This window comes from Scomber scombrus, chromosome 16 (genome assembly GCF_963691925.1).
Source record: "Scomber scombrus chromosome 16, fScoSco1.1, whole genome shotgun sequence".
NCBI lineage: Eukaryota > Metazoa > Chordata > Actinopteri > Scombriformes > Scombridae > Scomber > Scomber scombrus.
In genome coordinates this window covers 10,088,084-10,110,473 of record NC_084985.1, presented here as the reverse complement: position 1 = coordinate 10,110,473, position 22,390 = coordinate 10,088,084, and the positions used below count along the sequence as shown (strand labels likewise).

Here is a 22,390-nt window from a genome sequence, read left to right as displayed (position 1 = left end):
GGGAATTAGATGCTAAAAAGACTGTAAATGTGGCAGATATCCACTTGATATGACTAACTCAGACTGCTGAAGCTTCATATAAGCTCCAGATAAACTTTTAAATGCATTTATGAACAAAATGACTGGGTAGACTGACTCACTGTGGATTTTGCTCCCCCTTCACTTAAACTGCGAGCACATTTGAAGAAGATCTTTTAATAGTCCCTATGAACAGGAAACATTTTTTTTATGGTAGACACTCACATCCGGTGTAAGTAAGCAGGTGCTTGACCAAATAACAACATCTTTAAAAGCAAGAAAACAAATTTGCACTCTGCAGCTACCAATGCAGGTAGATTTAATAGGTTACCACTAGTGACATTTATGAGTCTGAAGAAGAGCATTGAGCTCGAAACGTCACTGATGGTCTCCTATTAAATCTACCTTGCTTTTAAGACAGACTTGAAAATGTATGAAACTCCCCTTTAATAACCGTGTAAACATTCCCCTGCAGCACTACTCTTGTGTGACAGCAGGTGGCAGCAGCGTTGCAGAGCGTCACATGTGATAAACAGGAGAAGAGCCGCCGAGGAAGAGCAGACGAAGAAGAAGAAGGCGACCATGTTGATTTAAAGGAAGAAGAAACACAATAGAGGCGAATTATTTCAAGCGAAAAACAGTTATTAAAACGACTTACAGAGGACGGAATTGATCAACCACAAAACTTGGGTATCCCTTGTAAAATAACAAAAGAAATAAGGTAGGTTTGCGCCGCCTCTCTCTGGTAAAACCCTCCGAGGTGTTTGAGGCTAGCTCGGAGCTAACGTTAGCCTCGATGCTAGCGAGCTATAATCGAGACATGTTAACGATATAATTTTAACGATATAATTACAACGAAAAAGCATAATGGTGCAAATATTAAATACGCAACGTTATTTTTATTTTGCTGTTATAATCGATATTATTATAATCAGTAAATTATAAGTGTTAAACTGCGAGTGTTGTGTGAGTTAGCTCAGAGCTAACACTTAGCGCCGTAACGATGTGAAATTATTGATCTGCAAATAATGAGTGGAAATATAACATCACTAGAAACATAATATTAACATTTTAATTCATGTTTAATGGTACAGAAAAAAGTTTGGAAATGGAGCAATACCGTAGTAAGTTAATCTAAATATAAAAACTATAAAAACAGACATAAGACGTTGAAAACAAAGTCCTGAAATCAAAACATCTTGCAGGTTTTTCGTTTTTTGATAATTGATATTTTTAAAAGAAATGTATATTTAATTGGTTTCAGTCAGACGTCGAGGCTTTTCTTGTAGGTCAGTGTTATTTTAAATCCTGGCAGTTTGTGCTTCACTAATCTGCCACCTGCTCAATGTTAACCCTTCATTGAGTCTGAGAGGACAGTCTGTGATCAAAGTCACACTCATTTATACTCACTGTTGATTAGTTTGTACTGAAACTGGTTGTTTATTTTAGTGTATGAAAAATATCAGCAGTGACAAGTTACTAAAAACAAAAATTATGTATTAATTTAAGAGCGGCAGTGATTAATCTATTAATAGGTCATCAGAAAATATAACTGGCAACTATTTTAGGAGTTGAATAATTGTTTAGTCCTTTCCTAAAGTAAAAATGCTTAAAATTTACTTGTTGCAGCTTCTCGAATGTGATTATTTTAAGGTTTTCTGTGTCATGCATCATAGTAAATTGAATATTTTTGGGGCTTTTGTACTGTTGATCAGACAAAATAAGACATTGGAGGGCTTCATCGTGAACCCTAAGAAAGTATAAAGTGGATTTTTTGCCATTTTCTGACATTTTATAGACCACATAATGAATTGGTAATGAAAATAGATGTAATCAACATTTGCAGCCCAAATTAAGTTTGTTCATGCCATTGATTTTCAACCAGGTGGTAAAGACCCCAACGTCAAAATAAATCTGAGCAGTTGATTCACAACATGGATTAGAAACATTTCTGCCTCACAAAGTAGTTTATTTTTCAGATTAATGTCTCTATAATCTTTTTTGAGTAGTTAAACTCCTTCAGTTCTCAATAATTCAAATTACACAGTCTGACAAAATAAAATACACTTTGTTACACAATTCAGCATGTGATGATGGCTTTTGACATTGCTTATTTTTTTACTGGCTACATGCTGAAAAGGTTTGGAGCCAATGTTTATATATCAGAGCTGAAATGATCAGTTGATTAAACATTTAAACAGCAACTTTTTTGCTAATTCATTGTTTAAACAGCTCCCAGATTCTCAAATCTAAAAAAGATTTTCCGTAAACATAAACTAAATATCTTCGATCTTTGGACTGTTGGTTCAACAAAGAAAGCAATGTGAAGACGACATCAGGCTTTAGGGAATTTATCAAAATGTTCTGACATTTAATAGAATAAATAAATAATGCCGATCGTAAACAGCAGTTTAATTGATATTGAAAATGATCATTAATTGCAGCTATACTTGCTTAGACTGACCTAACAACTCTTAGATCTCAAGTGTTAGATTTTTCATGTCAAACAATGCAAATCTTTGCATTGAAGGCGGCGTAATTAGTCAGTTTTCTATTTTAATTTGAAAAATTCACTAAACAACATTACAAAAACTATAGTATTTTTTTCTTTTTACTGCTTATATGATAAATCCACTTCTTTGGTTCTATTATAAAATCTTTGGGTTGTATTTCTTCTAGGTGACGAGTTTGAGTTGTTGGCCGACTTTGAGGAGGAAGCAGGTTGATCACGGCCGCACTCACACACTTCACGCACCGACCTGGAGGCCTGCGGTGTCCAGGGAGCGAAGGTCCAACAGCTGGAGCAGAGAGGAAACGCACACTGAGGACTTCAAGGGGTCGGAAAGCTTTTTGGCTTCGGACTAAATTACCCCTTGTATGATTTGTGATTTCAGGATACAATTTTTTTGTTTTTTCACACAAAGTGGAGTGACATATACCCACACGGTGGAAATAAACGGAGAACGTTACAGACTATATGATTTTGGGGAAACAGTTGTACAAAGTTGGAAATCCTTTTTTCGAGGACAGGAATATTGAGCAACTCTTATAGACTCAAAGTGGAAGCAGGAAATATTGTTCAATTTAGAAACAGAAGTTAAAAGTATTGAACTAAGAATATATTGAAGAAGCTATTCCCCAAGTTCAGATTGCCTTAGTTGTTCTATTTCAGGACTTGAACCGCTTTGATACTTGTTCACATATAATTTTTCTATATTGTGGGCAAGTATATTCATGCATATGAATGCAAATTTCTCTTCATTTTGAAGAGCTTTCGTGTAAAAAATTGTTTTTTTGTTGTTTTTTTGTACGTCAGTCACTCTGTTGTTGAAGGGGACCGAACTGCACGTACATGTGTATATGTAAATACTATGAATTGACTTCTGTTGTAAAATCTTTGGACTTAAAAGAATAGAGAATATTGTTTGTTAATGCTTTATTAAACTTTTTTACTTTTGAAGAGAATTTTTAAAAAGAAAAACCTAAGAAGCAGAAATCTAATACCTTGAAGAGGACAAAAAAAAACACAAAGCAAGGAAAACAGGAAAAATGGCAACCGCCAGAACAGAAAACGTTGGCCCGGTTGTCATGGGACTGAACAAGCAGAACGGGCAGCTCAGAGGACAGACCAAACCAGCTTCAGTCCATCCAGCACCCACAACTCAAGGAAAGGCTTTGGGTGCACCCCAGAAAGCAGGCGGTGCTTCTCAAGAAGGAGGAGGCATTAAGTTTGGAGATGACTGGAAAAAGAGCCTAAAGCTCCCTCCCAAAGACAACAGGGTCAAAACCTCAGTGAGTCAAACTTGACTTTCTATTCTTACTTCAGCTCACAACTAGTTTTCTACCTTCATCCTAACCTTTCTGTATGTTTTCTAGGATGTGACGTCCACTAAGGGGAATGAATTTGAAGATTACTGTCTCAAACGAGAACTCCTGATGGGCATCTTTGAGATGGGTTGGGAGAAACCGTCTCCTATCCAGGTATGTTTACTTTCTAACAATGAGAACCTTGACATGGAGTCAAATATGAAACACAGGCTCACTTTTCACATACAGTTTAATCTCAGAGGTGCGGAGCAAGATCATAATGAAGTTGATCATTCCTACTGCTGCTTAATTAAATTTAGATGTAACACTGATTTTTGTTTCCTTGCAGGAGGAGAGCATTCCCATCGCCCTGTCTGGACGGGATATTCTGGCCCGGGCTAAAAATGGAACAGGAAAAAGTGGAGCCTATCTGATCCCACTGCTAGAGAGGATAGACCTGAAAAAGGACCACATACAGGGTGAGACGCTGCATTTAGCTTCCTGCTGTTACCTGTCTGAAACCTCATCTCGTCTTCAGTGTTTGTCCCTTTGTCTATCGTCCATCTCGTTTGTTTTTTCTTTTCCTTCATTCTTTTGACTCCCATTCCCCCTGTTCTTACTCTACTGTGGGTACATTTATCATCTTCTACCGTGCTTCATTGTAATCCCTTCTGTAAATGTTTTAAATTCTCCAGCTATTGTCATGGTGCCCACCCGTGAGCTGGCGCTGCAGGTGAGTCAGATCTGCATCCAGATCAGCAAACACCTGGGAGGAGTCAAAGTCATGGCCACCACCGGGGGCACCAACCTGCGAGATGACATCATGCGTCTGGACGAAACTGGTGAGGATCCACGTCGTTTCACTCACCCACTAAATGGCATTTTTGGCATTATACAGTATCATAAATGAGTATATCCAATATGCAAGTTTGTAGTTATTACAATTATTTTAAACCATTTTTTCTTCTTTTCTTTATTAGTGCATGTTGTCATCGCCACACCTGGTAGGATCCTGGACTTAATAAAGAAAGGAGTGGCAAAGGTGGATAGAGTCCAGATGATGGTGATGGATGAGGTAATCCTGAATAAAACCAGTATATTCATAGTGTTATATCAGTCATGTACTTGAAATTCTTCTTTTTTTTCTATTTAAAAAAAAAAAAATCAAAATGAGGTTTGAACCTGCTCCCTCTCTTCATGCCATTATCGTCTGTGTTTCCTTGCAGGCAGATAAGCTGCTGTCTCAGGATTTTGTGGTGCTTATTGAGGATATCATTAGCTTCCTGGCCAAGAACAGGCAGATCCTGCTCTACTCTGCAACCTTCCCCATCAGCGTGCAGAAGTTCATGGTGAGTAGTCGGCTAATTGCTGCACCACTCAGCCAACGCAATGGCTCGGGGCCACTTGGCTCAGCTCGCACTGCAGATCAAGCTGTTTGCGCACACACACTGCGCCCGGTGCTGCGTTTGTGTATGTCTGTTGTATATTTTTCCAGAGCTGTCTTCGCCCACGGCACTTCAGCTAACAGTCACAGGATTTGATTGTTTGGATATTTAGCCCCTTTTTACAATTCCTTTGCAATGCAATCATGCACACAGATCTCATTTTATCTTGAATGGCAGAAGAAGTGTGAACAGTAGTAGTGCAAATATCCTGGTGTGTATAAAAGAGACATAAAACCAGACTGACAGAACAACACATGTAATATTTAACTAAGGCACACACCACATCCTTGTCTAATTAAATGTCAAATCACTGTTGTATGCTTACTGTGTGATTATAAATGCAGCCTTTATTTATTCTCCATGTGTCCTTGCTTTAGGCCAAGCACCTTCAGAAACCCTACGAGATAAACCTGATGGAGGAGCTGACTCTGAAGGGCATTACTCAGTATTATGCCTACGTCACTGAGAGGCAAAAAGTCCACTGCCTCAACACACTGTTCTCCAGGGTAACTCACTTATTCTTACACACTTTTCAAGTATTGGTGCAGCTCAACAGTAAAAGTGATATATTGAAATGTAGAGGATATTTAGTTGATTCACAGATTTCACTTCAGCAGATTTGTGGTCTCAAAAGCACTGAATAGTCACAGTGAAATTGGGGGAAAAGAGTAAAAGATGGTCTGAGTGATCATAAAGTATTACAGTATGAAATTTACTGCATTTATTATTTAATGTGAAGTTTAGTTTTCCTGGAATAGTGTGGTTGTGTACAGGTGTTCTTAACATGTGTTATATCTTAGCCTGATATCATTTTCAACAGTAAATATGCCAACTTAGGACATTAAGAAGCTATCAAAGATGCTGTTTCTGTACAATTTGGATCACTTACAGACCAAAAGTCATACAGACTGATTATGACGTATTCTCTTTTTTATCTCTCTCTCAGCTTCAGATCAACCAGTCAATCATCTTCTGTAACTCCACTCAGAGGGTGGAGCTCTTGGCAAAGAAGATCACCCAGCTGGGTTACTCCTGCTTCTACATCCACGCCAAGATGATGCAGGTGAGGACTAGAAACAACAGAAGGAAACATTTTCTTTAAGCCTTTTTGTTGTTTGAATATTTTTAGATTAGCACTGTTTTCCTCCAAGATTACTTCAAATATGATTAAAGCAAATTAGAAATATAATTACAGGATTTTGAATTGTAATAAATGACAAGGCTCTTATAAAATATGAGAACTACTAATAATTAATTCAGATTGTTTTGGATGATTTCATTAAAATATAAATGTTAATAAGGCTCAGCGTTCGTGGGTCTTGGTTGAATTTCGTCCTCTTCCTTTTCTCTGTTTCATGTCACTCGAGCTGTCTACTGAAGTCAAAATGGCCAGAAATGTTTGTCTTCCAATGTTTTTGGCCTAAAGCCTCTTCTTAAACATTTTGTCTTTTTTTCAGGAATATAGAAACCGTGTGTTCCACGACTTCAGAAACGGACTGTGCAGGAACCTGGTCTGCACCGGTGAGTTCCTGTTTCATACTCCCACATTTCGGGGCAAAAAAACCTGATATTACCCAGGAAGGCGTAGACCACCGTTAATCTCATTTACTCTTATCCCTCAATAGATCTCTTCACCAGAGGTATTGACATCCAGGCCGTCAACGTGGTCATCAACTTCGACTTCCCCAAGAATGCTGAGACTTACCTCCATCGTATCGGAAGATCAGGTATGTCGTTTATCACTTTAAGCTTCACTGCTTCAATGAGGCTAATTTAATCATTTGCAGAAACTGGTTTACAAGCAGGATTTAGTAAAGAAATAGAAGACAATCACAGTGGATCAGAGCAAAGAACATATGAATGTGATAGATGGACGATGTCATGGTGAATTTTTCTCATTCAACATATTTCTCTCAGGGAGGTTTGGTCACCTGGGCTTGGCCATCAACCTGATCACATCAGAGGATCGCTTCAACCTGAAGGCCATCGAAGACCAGCTGGTGACCGACATCAAGCCGATTCCCAGCAGCATCGACAAGAGCCTCTACGTCGCCGAATTCCACTCTGGCAGCGCCGACTGTGATGTGGAGGAGGTGGAGGAGAAATCAGGGCGTCAACAGGACAGCACCTAGAAACAGGTGAGAGAAGGAGAATGAGCGTGCCTGTAGCTGAACTATAACTCACTTTTAGACGTGTATTGTATAAAATAAATAAGAGCTGTCCTTGTAATCACAGTTTTTTTTTCTTTATCTTCCATCCAGGACTCACCAGGCTCTTGCGCAGACATCAGCGCTTGCACACAGGCTTCAGGCAACTCTTCAGTTTCACATTTCTCACTCATTTTCAGAGCCTGTTGAATGGATATTAAGGCTGTTTGTTTGTTTTTTTTAAGTATTTCTTTCGCTTTTCCTCAAAAGAGCTGCCTCATTTTTTTTTTTTAAGTCAGAAATTTTAGCTATCTTGTTTTGCACCAAACTCAGAGTTGATCCATGCATCCTGTTTTCGAGTTTAGCATATTTCACCTAAAATATATCTAGGTTAGACAGCATGTGGCTGTTTTGAAATGGAGACAGCAATGCAAATGAAAATCAAAGCTGTTTTGAACCCGTAGTCCGTGTTGACTGTTTTTCATTGCCAACAGCAAGGTTGGTCTGTTTTAATGTTACAATGGTGCACTTACACCAGCTATCATTCTGTCCACTTACACTGCTGTTGTCACTTAAGTGCCTTACTTACTCCTGTGTGCACTCATCCATTCATTAGCCTGCTGTCGTCTGTAACGCAGCAGAGTACGAGCACAAATACAAAGAATTCAGTTGTAACCCGAGTTTATTCAAACATCCATTATGCAAGGGAAAAAGAGGACACACTCCTCTGCTGGGAGGTGTGTGTGTGTTTAAAAACAAAAAAAACAACACGGCTCAAACTCCTTCTTGGAAAAATCATCCTGAATGTGAACGTTTATTTTTAATGTGAACGTTGCAATAAAAAAAAGGGCAGCTTTATTTAAATAATGCGTGACTGTTTTTCCCGATCACTATGAATAAAATACATGTGCAGACTCCCCCCCCCCCCCCCCCCCCCCCCCCCCCGTACTGATTCATGGATGTTTGCCTGCAACCTCACAAACAGCGTGGGGGGGATTTATAGCAGCCTTATGCTGTTACATGATGGCTGTCGCTGGTGAGCTCGCCCGCAGACAGCTGTCGTCTGGAGGTTCTTTTACATTTTAACAAAAAAATAACATTTGGCTGGTCGAATACTGTAAACCCTTCGTCCACTGTAGCTGGTAGATTGGAGTGGATAAAAACTGGTTTCCTATCCTGCATGCAGCTGCAGCACAGGACTGATGCATCAGAGACGGGTTCAAAACGGTTTTCATGTCACTTTGCTGTCATTAAGCTGATTTAATTGAGTATTATAGTAAAAAATCAAATGGTTATTATTGAAGTTGGTGCAAAACAATGGTTTAAATGTTCTGTTATTTTTCTTTCACCCCGCACATCTTTAAGTTTGTCAATCCCCAAAAAACAAAAAAGGTGGAATAGATGCATTTTTATCAGATTCTGAGAGATATCTTTCCTTTATTTTCTTTTTTTTTAAGCCCCATCATGACAAACTGAAGTTGGTGAATGTATTAGTTGCCAATGTGAATTCTGCTGCCCAGTGGCTGAACGCCGAGCTCTTAGGCATATTTGACACTTTTCATTTATATTGCTTCTGCTGCATCAGACACTCCTCTTCAGGCTGTGGTTTACTGGATAAGAAATGGTTTCATGTATAGAGGGATGAAGCCTGCTCAGTCTATAAAGTACAACACAAATCTTTCAATTAAATTAAAGCTAAAAATAGTGTCTTTATGCAGCAGCAGCAATATCATTTTTTTCCTCCCCAGCACAGCTACGTTTTACAATTTATAAATGTGAGGGGTGGGCTCTGTTTTTGAAAGCAAAATTGTAGCATCTTTGAAAAGGCAGCTGTGACTTCTTTTTTTTTTTTTTTTTAATTTCTCTTATTTTTTTTATTTTTTTTGTCCTCCCCTTAAAGAGCATCACAAATGTTTAAAAAAAAAAAAAGACATAAAAAAGAAAAGTATTTTTGCTTTTTAAGATTTATTTTTGATGTTGCTTAAAGCAGTTTGGAGGGGAGGGCAGGGGCCGCGGGTGGGGGGGGGGGGGGGTGGGTGGTACTGTGAGGCTTTAGCACTGGGTAACTTGTGGAGGTTCTGGTGGGTTTGCAGAAGCCAAGTGTTTTATCAGATGCTCTTCAGGGCATCTTGAATCTTTCCGTCTCTCTCTGGTACTTAAAGCTTCCAGACAAAAAAGCTTTTGATTTAAAAGTTTTTCCCTCAAACGTTCACAAAAAAATGCTTAAAGACGTTTTTATTTTCTTCTTTTGTGTTTTAAGTACCAGAAAGAGCGCTAAATTATACAGGAGAGAGTTTGTGGAAAGCATTGAAGCACTGTGATCTTCTTGAACCTGTTTCCATGTTTGTGTGACAGATGATCAAAGTGCTGTGATTAGTTTTCAACAACTCAAATCTGTTTTTTTTTTCTACTAGGGCAATCTTTATACGAGGTGTTATGAATCATTTCGGGTTAAACGAAACTCGAGAATGATTCATTGTTTACACTAGTCGTTTACAATTACAGAAAAAAAAGAAAATACTTTGCTTCATGGTTGGTGGAGGAGGAGGTAGAATTTTGTTTCTTTTTTTTTTTCTTAACTTGAAATAGATTTTCAGGATTTACATTGAAGCAAAACCAAAAAAGTGGAATGTCGTGTGTGTGAGAGAGAGAGAGGTGTGTGTGTGTGCACGTGTGTGTGTGTGTGTGCACGTGTGTGTGTGTGTGTGTGTGTGTGTGTGAGAGTGTGAGAGATGCAGGTGACTGAACAATGTGTGTGTTTGAGTGAGAGTGTGTGTGTGCAGCTGTGACAGGCTGAGTTTTTTTCATGTGCAGACTCGTCTTGTGTTTTTGTTGGCGATATACAATGTCTTAAATATCAGAATGGGTGTTTACATCTGTCAGGGATGTGATTTTTTTTTTTCTTTGTCTTTTTTCCCCCCCTCCACCTCCTTCCTCCTCTACTCCAGGCGTTTTAAGTTTGTGGACGTAAATCTAATTTCAAACGACACATTTTCGCACTTTTCCCAGTTCTTCTCTCTGTTTTGTGTTCCCGATCACGTCCCCGACAGTCGTTCCGTGATCTCCTTTGTGACCCCGAAGGAGAAAAAAAAAAGACTTGAACTGTAGAGAAATGTTCATATAATCAGAATTCAAATGGCCTAAACAAAAACTCTCTTAGCGTGTTTCTTTAATTATACATGTTTAAGTCATCATCGTAGACTTTGTCTCCCAAAACAGTTAAATCACATCTTGGGTTTTATTTTGATCACTCTGGCTGTACGTTTATATTAGTTTTGATCACAAAAGTTATTGCTGACGTCTCAGAACGAGCTAAAAACACTAAAAATAAAGCTCCAGTGGGGCATCTCAAGGTCTCACTTTGAGAATAATTTTATCAAAATTGTCATCTGAAAGGTCAAAGCAAGAAAAATAAAACCCATGTTGTTATTAACTGTTCTTTTCCTTTAAGCTGTGAATGACATGATTTTGTACATTTTAGAAGTTGTCTATGAGGGGTCACAATGGAGGTCATGTTGAATGCACTTATGAATGTTGAGTGGCTGTGTGTTAATTTTGTCATCTGGTGTTTGTTGAGGCGACTTTGTGTGTGTGTGTGCACCTGTGAAGTCAGGTGTGCTGACAGGGGTGGGAGGGATATTTGTCTTATTTGAAAAAGGGGGTAACTGTTTAAAAAAAAAAAAAAAAAAAAATATCAGAAAAGGGTGAGGATTTGGGAACAAAAATGGCAATTTGAGGATTGCTGCTTCAGGTTCTACAAAATGATATTGGCTGAAATTCAAAGAAAAGTTAAAAACCGGTCTTTAAGGTAGTATTAATGCCTGGATTGCCCTTTAATATCTCTACTGTGCATAACTGAATTAAATTGGATCTCCTAATTTGCTGCACTAATGTAGACTCACCAATGCTTTTGAGGCAATTTCAGCCAAATTTAATGATTCAACTCAGCAGATCTGTTGTAGTAAGCTGAGGATAAAGTTACAGCAGTATTCCCCTGCAACAAAGATGTATATAAAAAAATGTAAAAAAACAAGTGCAAAGATTCTTAATTGGCTTTCAAATTTATTTTTTGGGTCTGAATGTGACTCAGAATAACGTTGCAACAGTATTTCTCTACAGCGTGGATAGGAGGGAGTGGTGATATGATGCTGAATTGGCTGGCAAAAAAAATGTTGGTTCAATTGATCCCTCATTGTAAAAAAAAAAAAAAAATGTTTAAAAAAACCCTCCTGTTTTTTTTTTGTTGAGGTTTTTTACCCGTCTTCTCTGTAGTTATTGATACCAGCTTCTCCCAAAAACTATTTTCAGTCCTACATTAAAGTCAGTTAAAACATTTTGCATTACAAATAGTTGTAAAACCACACTCCATATTTTTTGGGAACTTGTTTTCCTCAGTCCAACTGTCCCATCATTTTCCTTTTGTCTTATGTCAATAGATCAAAAAAACCTCTAACAGTTTTTATTTGGTGGGAACTGCAAAAATGTCATATTTACAATGTTCATGTTTTCATTCCTTTTTTTTTTCCTTACAAAAGAAAATGCATTGAAGAGAGAAGCACAAGGTATATCAATGGCCTGTGTTAATCACTCTGTCCTCTACTGTTGTAACGTGGAAATACATGCAGGGGCTGTAAAATCCAATAAATTGAACTGAAATTTACTCTGTCTGTTGTTCTGTGTTTAATTATATTTCACACAATTAAAGAAGTTACAGTATATTATACTGGTTGGCTTCAGAGACTTAATACAGCAATGTAAAAATACTCTATTACAACTAAAAGTCCTGCATTAAGAAATCTACCTTAGTAAAAATATGTCTGGTCCCATCAGTGTTAGAGCAGCATGTTACTGTTGTAGCTGCTGGAGGTGGTTTCCAACCTGGGGGTCGGGCCCCTTTGAAGGGTCACCAGATAAATCTGAGGGGTCGTGATATGATTAATGGGAGAGGAAAGAAGAAAAAACAATTACGTTTTAGGACTTTTTACTTCATCTTTGATTTTAAGTGAAATAATCATTTTAAGATTTATTGAATGAAACCATGTGAGAAGTTCAGAGGAAAAAAATACTATTTGGTGGAGCTGTTAACAACTCATAGACATCTGAAATGTGAGCCCGACTGCACAGTGCTGTTTGTAAGACGTCAAAAAGCTTGTTATATTATCCATCAAATCTTCATCTGAAAAGTAACTAAAGCTGTCAGATAAATGTGTAGTGGAGTAGAAAGTACAATATTTCCCTCTTAAATGTAGCTGAGTGGAAGTTTAAAGTTGCCATCAAAATGTAAATACCTGAGTAAAGTATAAGTACCTCAACTTATACTTAAGTGCAGTACTTGAGTAAAAGTACTTAGTTACTTTCCTCCACTGCTGAATGCTGCTGCTGCAGTTGTGTCTCAGTAAAAACACAACAGGCTGTATATTTTTGTTTCTTTGACCCTCAGGCTGCCATTTGACCTTGAAGTTACTCCTACATAATCTTTTACTACAAATGCCAAGCAACGGTCGGTGAAATCCTCCGCCAATCAGAAACCTCAAAATACCATGCCCCACCCCCTTGCGAATGACGACACATCGATTAGCCAATCATGTTTCGATAGCGTCGTGACGTATTCGACACATAATCACGCCTTTGCTTCTTCAAGCACATAAAAATGACTGACAGGTGTTTCTGCCAGTCATCTATGTGAGTCACGGCCCATCATCCAATCAGAGATCGCTTCAGGAAAATAGGCGGGGCTTAGTGGCGAGAACATCTTCTTCTTTGGTGGTGCCGGATTCAGCTTCCGGCTGGATCGTCCTCTGGAAATTACAACGTGAGTAGCCACCGCTAGCTCTGTGCTGTGTGTCTTTTTTTTAATAATATGAGTGTTTATTTTGTATGATATGTATGTTAACTGTTTTTTCAGCAGTAGTTATATGACGAACTGGGTTTTGTTTTCCTTTACAAGCGGGAGCTGTGGCTGTATCTCGCAGCTGTAGCCTCGGGACTGCTAGCTTAGCTCTCGCATTGGCTGCAGGTTTCATTCAAAAATATGAACTACATCTAATTAAGAGAGGAGTTAGTGGCCTCTGTTTTCTTATATATCTCTGTCACATAGTGTCATTTTGATACCTATTGTTAGCCTTTTGAGTTCATATGAATGATCTGTGTGAAAGGTTAAAGGGACACTTTACACATGAAGACAAGCTGACTCATTATGGGGAGTATTTCACAGCCTGTGACTCTGTGTTTAATGTCCTCTGTGGCTCTTTAGGGAGCTTTCTAAAGTCTGAGAGAATAACCCTAAAAAATGTCATCAGAGTAAGCTGTGAGATATCTAAATGTGGGAGTTACCCCATGCATATAAGCTGGAAACCAGTGATATAATATATGTACTATATTATACAATGAAAAGCAAAGTTCAACAGACTGAATTTAATCTTACTGGGAAGATTTTGCATTAATACATGTAAAGTCTCCAGGGCTGGCCCATTGTTTGAATTTCATAGAAAGTATTTTGAGTCTAACAAATTAAAAATAATAAGAAACATGCACATACAGTTAGTATGCTCCAAGATTTTTTTAAAGAAAGCTGATTTTATTATCTGTCTTTTAGGTTATGTTTCTGTTTGATGTATTTATTTGTTTTTTATTTATTTTATCTTGTCCTCTTCCCATGTTTGGCATCAACAAACTGAACTGAATTGTTCTGTTACTGTCTTAATATCACTCATATTGTGAGTCTTTCTTTAACTAAAGTGATGGGAAAGATGTCTATATATACATACACACTCACACACATTGAGGTTGAAGTGCATGCTTCCTAATATTTTGTCCACCCCCTTAACATACATGAGGGCAAAATATACCTTTCAATATAATGCACTCCAGTACACCACTACTATCTCCTATGAACTCAATAATAAACAAAAAGTAGATTTATAACTCTTGTCACAATGTTAACAAAACCTGAAAATGTATAATCTTTATAAAATTAGAACAGCTGTTGTATTGAATTGCATCAGATTACAAAGATGTTTTTAATAAAGTGCTCTGTGAGTTTATATTTGACTTGGAAGAGGTGCCTGGAAAAAAAACAAGTCTAAACAGTTATTAGTAATCTCTATAAGGTAATTGCACCAAAATCTAATGGATGTATCACTGCACAGTACTTTTAATCTTCACACAGGGGTGATTGCTGCATTGGAGACTGCAAATATTTAAAGGAAGGTCTACATTACAAATTGAGCTTGTTTAAAAGAAGACCTGAACAATAACCAGGCATGGAATGTGAAACATATCCAGTGGATCCAGCATGTTTGTGACTTGGCCCACACTCAGCCTCTGCTGCTTCGATTCTTCTGTTAAAAATTATCACTTGCAAGTCTTCCAACTTCACAACATAAAATGTTAAATTGCTCCACGCCTTTTGGATTAACTGACCAGCCTGCGTTAATATTTACACTGTTACTGATTAGGTATTGTGTGACACCACTGTTACCTAAACCTCATCCATTAGCAGCTTTAATGTTATCGCTTGTGTCGACATACCTACAAAAACTAACAGCCAGTTTTTAACCCTGTCGTTCAGTTGCCCTCTCATACTTTATCTCTCCATCTCCCCCCTTGCTTCTCAGGATGGGCAGTGTTTTGGCTGCCAGCTCCCCCAACCCACCACCACCAGCAGCCTCTGGTGGTGTGGCTGCCCCTGGGTTGACGGTGCCACCGGGCTTTGGGATGCCTCCAGTGTCTTCGGTTATACCCCCAACTGGGGTAACGACAGGGCAGGAGCCGGAGGCGGAAAACCCTTTGCCTAACCCCGGTGCATTTGACGAGTGTCATCGCAAGTGCAAAGGTAAATAACAGTTGAGTAAAGGGTAAAGATGCCACAGTCTTGCTTCCATAAATTGGTAAATTGATGAACATGAATAAATAAGATGGCCAGTTCCACTCTTGTTACACATCTCACATCTGGTCTGTGATGCTACTCTTAAGTTGTACAGTGTCAGTATTACCTAGTTCTGCTTTTCTATGTCTTATCTGCACATTTTTCTTCTCAGAGGTTTTCCCTATGCAGATGGAGGGCGTCAGGCTAGTTGTCAATAAGGGACTTAGCAACCACTTCCAGGTCAGTAAACTTCCTTTTTTTTAACTTTTCAAATGTTTATCAGTTAATTGCAGAACTTCCTATGACCAGTTTTTTGCTCAGTAAACATTTCCCTTTTAATAATCTCTGCATAGACTCACAAAGCCAAACCACATATTCAAAGTTCATACTTTTAAGACTTTGTTAACATCCACTGACATCTCAACACTGATAAATGAGTTGACTGAGTTCATTTGACCTAAACCGGGTTCTCCAGTCATCATGTAGTGTTTGAGCAAATTAACGAAGTACAAATATGCCACTCTGCTATAAAAAGTGAACTCCAGGTGGCTTTAATAGTTAATTTTCTTTCAAATGTGTCCTTTAAACTTCCTCTAAGGTGAACCACACTGTGCTGCTGAGCACCATGTCAGACTCCACCTACAGGTTTGGTGCTACATACGTTGGATTAAAGCAGATGGGTCCAGCAGAGGTATGTTCCAGTAAAACCACTGTAACCCCCATCTGTAAGACTTGAAATGGACAGGTTTGAACTGTAACATGACCTCTGTTTATGTTCAGTTTTTTCCAGTCATGGTTGGAGACATGGACAACAGTGGCAGCCTTAACGCCCAGATCATCCACCAGATCTCCAGCAAAGTACGATCCAAACTGGCCTTCCAGGTAAACATCCAGCTTCTGCTTTTTGGCTCTTGTTGAACCACTTTTACTCGACTTAAATACCACAATAACCTGACCATAGTGGGGTTTTAGTTTGCTAGATTATTTCAATGTTATTGTTTCTGCGCACTATTTTAACTCTGCCAAAATCTGTCATGTCCTCAGACACAACAACAGAAGTTTATGAACTGGCAAGGCGATGCTGAGTTCAGGGGAGAAGATTTCACTGCAACTGTTACACTTGGTAACCCAGATGTCCTTGTTGGCTCTGGTAGGTCAACTTTGTATAAATCTATCGTGACTCTTTTTCTAATTTTCTGAGAGTAAACCAACCAAAGCTAATATTTGACCTGAACCTGAACGCCTCTTAACATCTTGCTGTCGTCCACCTATAAGGTATTGTTGTAACGCACTACCTCCAGTCCATAACGCCGTCTCTGGCTCTGGGAGGGGAGATTGTTTACCACCGCAGGCCGGGAGAGGAAGGCACAGTGATGTCTTTAGTTGGCAGGTACACAGGTGAGGCACAGGTAAAAGTCCTTGTGAGTATGAAGACTGGATCGAAAGATCTGGAGCTTTTAATGGGACTTTTCCAGCTGATGATTTGTTCATTTGGTTAAAGCTGTAACGTTTTAATGATTTGAACTCCTTCTGCTCAGGTAATAACTACATTGCCACGTTGACGCTCGGCTCAGCAGGGGCTCATGCCTCGTATTATCATAAAGCCAACGACCAGGTAACACTCATTATTTGGTTGGTAATTATTCAGATTGTGTTCGTTTTCTTAATCTTAATTTTACAAAGCTGACTTTCAAATATTTCGTGTTTTTATAAAGGTTTTTCTTCCTTGATAGTAAGATCAAAAGAGATTCATTTAAATGTCCTCCATCCTTGATGTTTTACACATTTGTGGAGTCCTGCTGTTCTTATGGCAGATTTCATGTTTTTCTCAAAAAATTGAAAGTCTGAAAGCGCACCTGAATATGACAGGTGTGTCGGAAGAAAGTACAATTTAAATAAAAATGTTAAAAAACCCTGCACATTTCAGCGGGTATATGCAGAAACATTGTAAACTAGTAAATATTCCAGCAGTAAGCGAGGCAGTGTGTGTGGGAGTTTTTCGCTTTATGTTTTGTGTCTGCGTTCATCTCGTTCTAACTGTCCTCTGCTCTTCAACAGTTGCAGCTCGGCGTCGAGTTCGAGGGGAGCACTCGCATGCAAGACACCAGCGTGTCATTCGGCTACCAGCTAGATGTACCTAAAGCCAATTTACAGTTTAAAGGTACGATGTGTATACAGTTTATTTCACTTACAAATACATCCATTACTTCACTAAACATTACTTTTTTACAGTATTTTGTTGTTTGGATAATAGGAAAAATAAAGTTGGTTGTCACTCAACCATTTTAGTTGATGGATTTACCGGCCATTGCTACGTGTTGCCAACAGGTGAATGTTAATGTTGTAACGTAATAGTATTTATTTGGAAATTAAGAACTCTTTTTTTTTTAGATTATTAACGACTATTTTTTCTTTTTTATTTCTTGTTAAATTATAGTTGTATACTTTTCCCTTTTAAGAAGGCGTAATTAGTGTGTTTTGTGTTTTACAGTGCATATGGTCGTTGGTCACGCATGCTAATAACAACAATAATACAAATATTATTAAAAAAATAACAAACTTATTAAATTAACTTTATACAGAGTTATTCATACAAAAATATGCAGTATTATCTGGTGAACAAAAATACACATAAAGACAAAAGTATGGAGGCATCAAAGAGCAGAACAAACTAAAAATCATGTCTCATGTCTGACCCACATTTATTTTCCGTACATCTATTTTTGTTGTAAAACTCTTTTTAATGACATGTTTTTGTCTTCTTGCATTAAACAGAAAACCAGAACCCTCTAACATCTTATCCTCTGCTCCTCTCTCAGGTTCAGTAGACAGTAACTGGGTCGTCGGCGCTACGTTAGAAAAGAAGTTGCTCCCGCTGCCGCTCTCGCTGGTTCTCTGCTCCTTCCTCAACCATGGCAAGAACAAGTTCCAGTGCGGTTTTGGCGTCACTATCGGTTAGACTGACTGAGCGGCGGGTTCGCGGCCTGCGGACTGAGTTCACAGAATGGACAAACTCATTATGGACAAGAAGACTATGCCATGTACACTACTACTGTGTGTCTTATCACCTCAGCCTGTCTCTCGTGTCTTTAGTAGATTCAGCCATTTTCATACAGTCGGTTTCCCAGCTCATGTTTCATCATGTGGTGAATAGAAACTCCAGAAAGGAAATTATGTAAATTGAATGAATTTAATCCTATAAAATTAATTGCCATGATGATCTGAAATGTACCATATTGTAAGATGTTATCGGTCAGGAATTGGCTGTGACACTTTTTGACTCTCCACACGAACCAATAGGCCGTAGAAAAGACGTAATACATTTAGACACGTTACAGAATTTATTTTGTTTTTGTCACTGAGTTCAGTGCCTGTTGCGGTTTTGTTTTTGAGTTTTATTCTTGTGTGTTTTGTTTTTTTACAGTAAAAGTCTCTTTTGGCGTACAGTGAATGAAATTGTTGTCATTTGCTTGTTTAAAAGGTGATTTATTGGTTAGGTGAGTTTACCAGCTATAAGGAGGGAGTGTACTGTACTGTACTGTGTGTCATGTTCACAATCCATCTCATGTTTTTGTTGCCTTTTTTTAATGTTATAAAAACCATATACTGTATGTCACTCATATGGAACAGTATATATTACCTGTATATACCTCTTGGAAACTGATAAATACCATTTCTTACAAAAAAAATGGAATTGAATGTTGTCTTTTCTTTATGCCAGCAGTCACTCTTCTTGCGTTTGAACATTAACATGTGACAGGACAGTGGCAAAAGTTGTACCAATGGGGAGAGATAAAGGACATTAAAAACAATAATCTGAGACAAAAGTCAACAAGGTTCAGATTTATGAGAGAGTGAAGAGGACCAGATCTAGAGAATAGCTGTTAGAACATGTGGAACTTTTAACATTTGCGTTTCAATTAATTACATTTATTTTTGTGAGTATTTTATTGGCTTAAAGTAGAGAGACTAGTTTCAATGTAAGGGCAGGGAGCTCATTGTAATTCTTAAACCCTGCATGTAACTAACATTTAAGTTAGAGTTCAGAGTTTATACAAATATAGCTAAAAATTGAAACTGAGCATTGACTTATGTCTTTTGTCTTTTTTCTAGTTTAAGGTAAGACAGCACAGAAAAGCAGTAAAATTCATAGATCCTTCTTGTCTTGGCTTTGTGTGTTGCTCAAGGGCACTCCAGCAGTGTGTTTAACAGTGACAGTCTTCCTCCCGATGGAGTCTAATGACGGTTAAAAGTGCAGTGTGTAGAATTTAGTGGCATCTAGCAGAACTGACTTAGCAGAAAGTAGGTATAAGTATGTTTTACATAGTGTATAATCATCTGAAAATAAGAATTGTTGTTTTTTATTACATTAAAATAAGCCCTTTATATCTTCATAGGGAGTGGATCCCTATGATGTTTCTACAGTGGCCCAGGATGGACAAACCAATCACTGACTTTAGAGAGGGCCTTGTGCATTTTTCACAGGTTTCACAACCACTGTGAGTCATCCTCAGTACTTGGGAGAGGTAATCAGGTGGTAGCAATCTGTTTCCTCACCACTAGATGCCACTAAATTTTACACACTGGTCTTTTAATTATGCCATTTTCTCCCAGATGTTTTTTTCCTTCTTTTTTTTTTTTTTTTAAACTGTAGAGATAATTTCTAACAGACACTATCATATGACATAACACAAATAACCCTCTACAGGTCAAAGATCATCCCCTGAGTGAGATGATACTGCACAAATGTACAGTGACTCATGATGAGTCATAACATTGTGTCTGTGTTTTATTGTTAGTGGAGCTTTATGAATAATATCCTTGAGAAACAAACCCGCTCATCTGTGAAAACCTGACATAACTCTTGTATTGTGATGAAGACACTGACACATTGAACTTGATTGTCAAGCTTTTATTTAAAATAAAATATTTTTAGTTGAAGAGAAAATAAATATTTGCTGATTAGAGGCTGGATAGATGCAGCATAGCTTGATTACTGGGTCTTCTGGGTGAAGGATTCCCAGAGAGCAGCCAGCTGAGCCTGCAGGTCCTGAGCACTGGTGTCCAGCTTGGCCTTCAGCTCCTCTCCGTAGGGGGTCAGGCTCTGCTGGAGCTCCTGGGTTTTCTGGGTCAGCTGGGTCTGGAAGTTCTGGGCCAGGGGCATCATGCTCTTCTGAAACTCATCCAGGCTCTGCTCCATCTTCTCCTTCATATCCTCGGTGTAGGGGACCATCTGGGCCTGCAGCTCGTTCACGTTCTTCTCCACCTGTGCCTTCAGCTCCTGGCTCTTCTGCAGCAGGACTGCCTTCAGGGCCTCTGGGTCCATGGACTCTGCGTAAGGGGCGGCTTCCTTCTTCAGCTCCTCCACCTGCCTCTGGAGGTCAGCCACCAGCTGCTCGGCGTATGGCTGCAGGTTGGTGCTCACGGCAGCCAGATCCTTCTCCAGACGAGCCTTCAGCTGCTCGGCCTCCTGGGAGAACTGAGTCATGAAGTTCTGGGTCAGAGGGGCCATCTGAGTACGCACAGTAACAACGTACTGGTTCACTGCGTCAGCGCTCTGAGCGATCTTGGTGCTGTCAGACAGAAACAAAAAGCACTTATTAAACAGAAGCATTTATTTTTCCATACAGATTTATTAAATCAAGATTTTATAAGGGTTTATAAGCTTCATTATCACATTGACTCTTACTTCACTTCCTGTCCCAGCTCGGACTGTCTGATCTGCTTCAGAGAGTCCTCAGCAGTGAGTGTCGCCTTGGCAACGTAGTCCCAGAAAGCATCTTTCACCATGTCCAGGCTGGTTTTGGGCGGCTCCTGCCACAGGACGTTGGCATTGCAGACTGTGGGGGAAAAAACAGAAGATTTAGCACAGATGTTAAAGCAGAAAACTAATGCTTATTCACCAGTTGGGCTTTAACATGGATCCAAACTCAAAGACAAAAATTCACTCACCAGAGAGAAGTGCGAGAAAGACAAGGACCTTCATGGTTGAATCTGTTGCACAAAGAAAATGAAAGTACAATTTAAAAAACAGTCTACACTTAAAAATGAATTTACTCTTGGACTTAGAAATAGAAAAGCATTTTGTAATAATAAGATGTTTTACCTTGTAGAGGCAGCTCGTCTCTTCTTGACTCTGAGTCTGATGGCTTGTGTCGAGCAGACAGACGCTCAGACGTTTTATAGTCAAGTTGAAGAGCAAAGTCCCTCATCTGTTTGCCTCGCTGTACAGGTTTCTGTCACTGCTGTCACTCCACGTCATGTTGTGTCATTGCTTTTTCTTTCTGTGGTACTTCATCAGAATGAGATGAGCAGGTTTATGATTCACTGTAAACAGCATCACGTTATAAAATCCTTTAAAGAGGTTATACAATCTTCTTTTTTAAATAGAAAACACTACAGCACAGGAAAAGTACATTTTATTTGACTGAAAAAGCACTGAAAACTTAACCTCTTTGCCCTTAGGGATAAAAAAAGAAACCAACCTTTTTTGATCATATTAGAGGCAACAAGTCCTTCAAACTGGATAAGAGAATATTATTTGATTATTGGATTATTAGGTTATAATAATATACTGAAATATAATAGTATATTATATTATATTGTTCCTTGTAGCCTTTAAAATCTACACGTGTTTTCTGCCATTTCTATGTGCTTTTGGTGTGTTTTAGTCACAAGACATAATAATTTCGAAAAATACCCGTTAATGTCATTATAACTCTTTCAGTAGCTCTTTCTATTTATTTCTAATCTGCTTTGAAGTATTCTCATTGAGATACGATGCAATTGTCTCAGTGCTTCTTCCATTCCTGGAAATATTCCCTGTGGTCATGTTTTGTCAAGAGCCTCCTGCATTTATCCCTGATTTCTTCCACAGTGCCGAATCTTCACCCTCTCAGTCTTGATTTTTGTTTTTCAAGCTGTAGGTTTACGCTACCTAGCAGCAAATCCAACAACTACGCCGTACTACCATCTTTTCAATGGCTTCTGAAAATATGTGGGTCCCACCAAGGCAATAAGAAACCAACGGCGGGGTCCTAACGTCACCCTCTTTGTCAACTCATCCATTCACCCATACTTCCTCACTATGAAGGCTTTCAACATAT

At 38.7% G+C, this 22,390-nt stretch overlaps 3 protein-coding genes across 3 annotated transcripts; 2 read left to right on the top strand and 1 right to left on the bottom strand.

The window, feature by feature from the left end:
* Positions 1–600: 600 nt before the first annotated feature.
* On the top strand, positions 601–12,077 carry LOC133996336 (probable ATP-dependent RNA helicase ddx6). Its single transcript, XM_062435887.1, has 13 exons — positions 601–739; positions 2,698–3,810; positions 3,895–3,999; positions 4,175–4,304; positions 4,521–4,667; positions 4,806–4,900; positions 5,052–5,174; positions 5,648–5,776; positions 6,217–6,333; positions 6,728–6,791; positions 6,896–6,997; positions 7,188–7,408; positions 7,532–12,077. Exons 2-12 carry the CDS (start codon positions 3,568–3,570, stop codon positions 7,400–7,402), a joined length of 1,470 nt encoding a protein of 489 aa, XP_062291871.1. The 5' UTR covers positions 601–739; positions 2,698–3,567; the 3' UTR covers positions 7,403–7,408; positions 7,532–12,077.
* A 1,120-nt stretch (positions 12,078–13,197) lies between these two features.
* Positions 13,198–18,943, top strand: tomm40l (translocase of outer mitochondrial membrane 40 homolog, like). The gene is made up of 10 exons (XM_062435773.1): positions 13,198–13,229; positions 15,034–15,251; positions 15,457–15,524; positions 15,883–15,975; positions 16,065–16,166; positions 16,329–16,434; positions 16,560–16,682; positions 16,823–16,899; positions 17,343–17,445; positions 18,104–18,943. Exons 2-10 carry the CDS (start codon positions 15,035–15,037, stop codon positions 18,241–18,243), a joined length of 1,029 nt encoding a protein of 342 aa, XP_062291757.1. The 5' UTR covers positions 13,198–13,229; position 15,034; the 3' UTR covers positions 18,244–18,943.
* Positions 18,944–20,277: 1,334 nt separating this feature from the next.
* On the bottom strand, positions 20,278–21,270 carry LOC133996441 (apolipoprotein A-IV-like). The gene is made up of 3 exons (XM_062436020.1): positions 21,237–21,270; positions 20,974–21,124; positions 20,278–20,857 (listed from the first exon to the last, which is right to left on the bottom strand). The coding sequence occupies exons 1-3, from the start codon at positions 21,268–21,270 to the stop codon at positions 20,278–20,280; spliced, it is 765 nt and encodes a 254-aa protein (XP_062292004.1).
* Between the last annotated feature and the right edge of the window lie 1,120 nt (positions 21,271–22,390).

Bases quoted from the DNA above. Each gene is read 5' to 3' on its own strand.
- LOC133996336 (XM_062435887.1), top strand. From the start codon at position 3,568: ATGGCAACCGCCAGAACAGAAAACGTTGGCCCGGTTGTCATGGGACTG. The intron at 3,811-3,894 runs GTGAGTCAAACT...TATGTTTTCTAG, and splicing joins ACAACAGGGTCAAAACCTCA to GATGTGACGTCCACTAAGGG. The intron at 4,668-4,805 runs GTGAGGATCCAC...TTTCTTTATTAG, and splicing joins CATGCGTCTGGACGAAACTG to TGCATGTTGTCATCGCCACA.
- tomm40l (XM_062435773.1), top strand. From the start codon at position 15,035: ATGGGCAGTGTTTTGGCTGCCAGCTCCCCCAACCCACCACCACCAGCA. The intron at 16,435-16,559 runs GTAGGTCAACTT...TCCACCTATAAG, and splicing joins AGATGTCCTTGTTGGCTCTG to GTATTGTTGTAACGCACTAC. The intron at 17,446-18,103 runs GTACGATGTGTA...CTCCTCTCTCAG, and splicing joins AGCCAATTTACAGTTTAAAG to GTTCAGTAGACAGTAACTGG.
- LOC133996441 (XM_062436020.1), bottom strand. From the start codon at position 21,270: ATGAAGGTCCTTGTCTTTCTCGCACTTCTCTCTG. The intron at 21,125-21,236 runs GTGAGTGAATTT...TTTCCCCCACAG, and splicing joins CTTTCTCGCACTTCTCTCTG to TCTGCAATGCCAACGTCCTG. The intron at 20,858-20,973 runs GTAAGAGTCAAT...TCTGTCTGACAG, and splicing joins GAGCTGGGACAGGAAGTGAA to CACCAAGATCGCTCAGAGCG.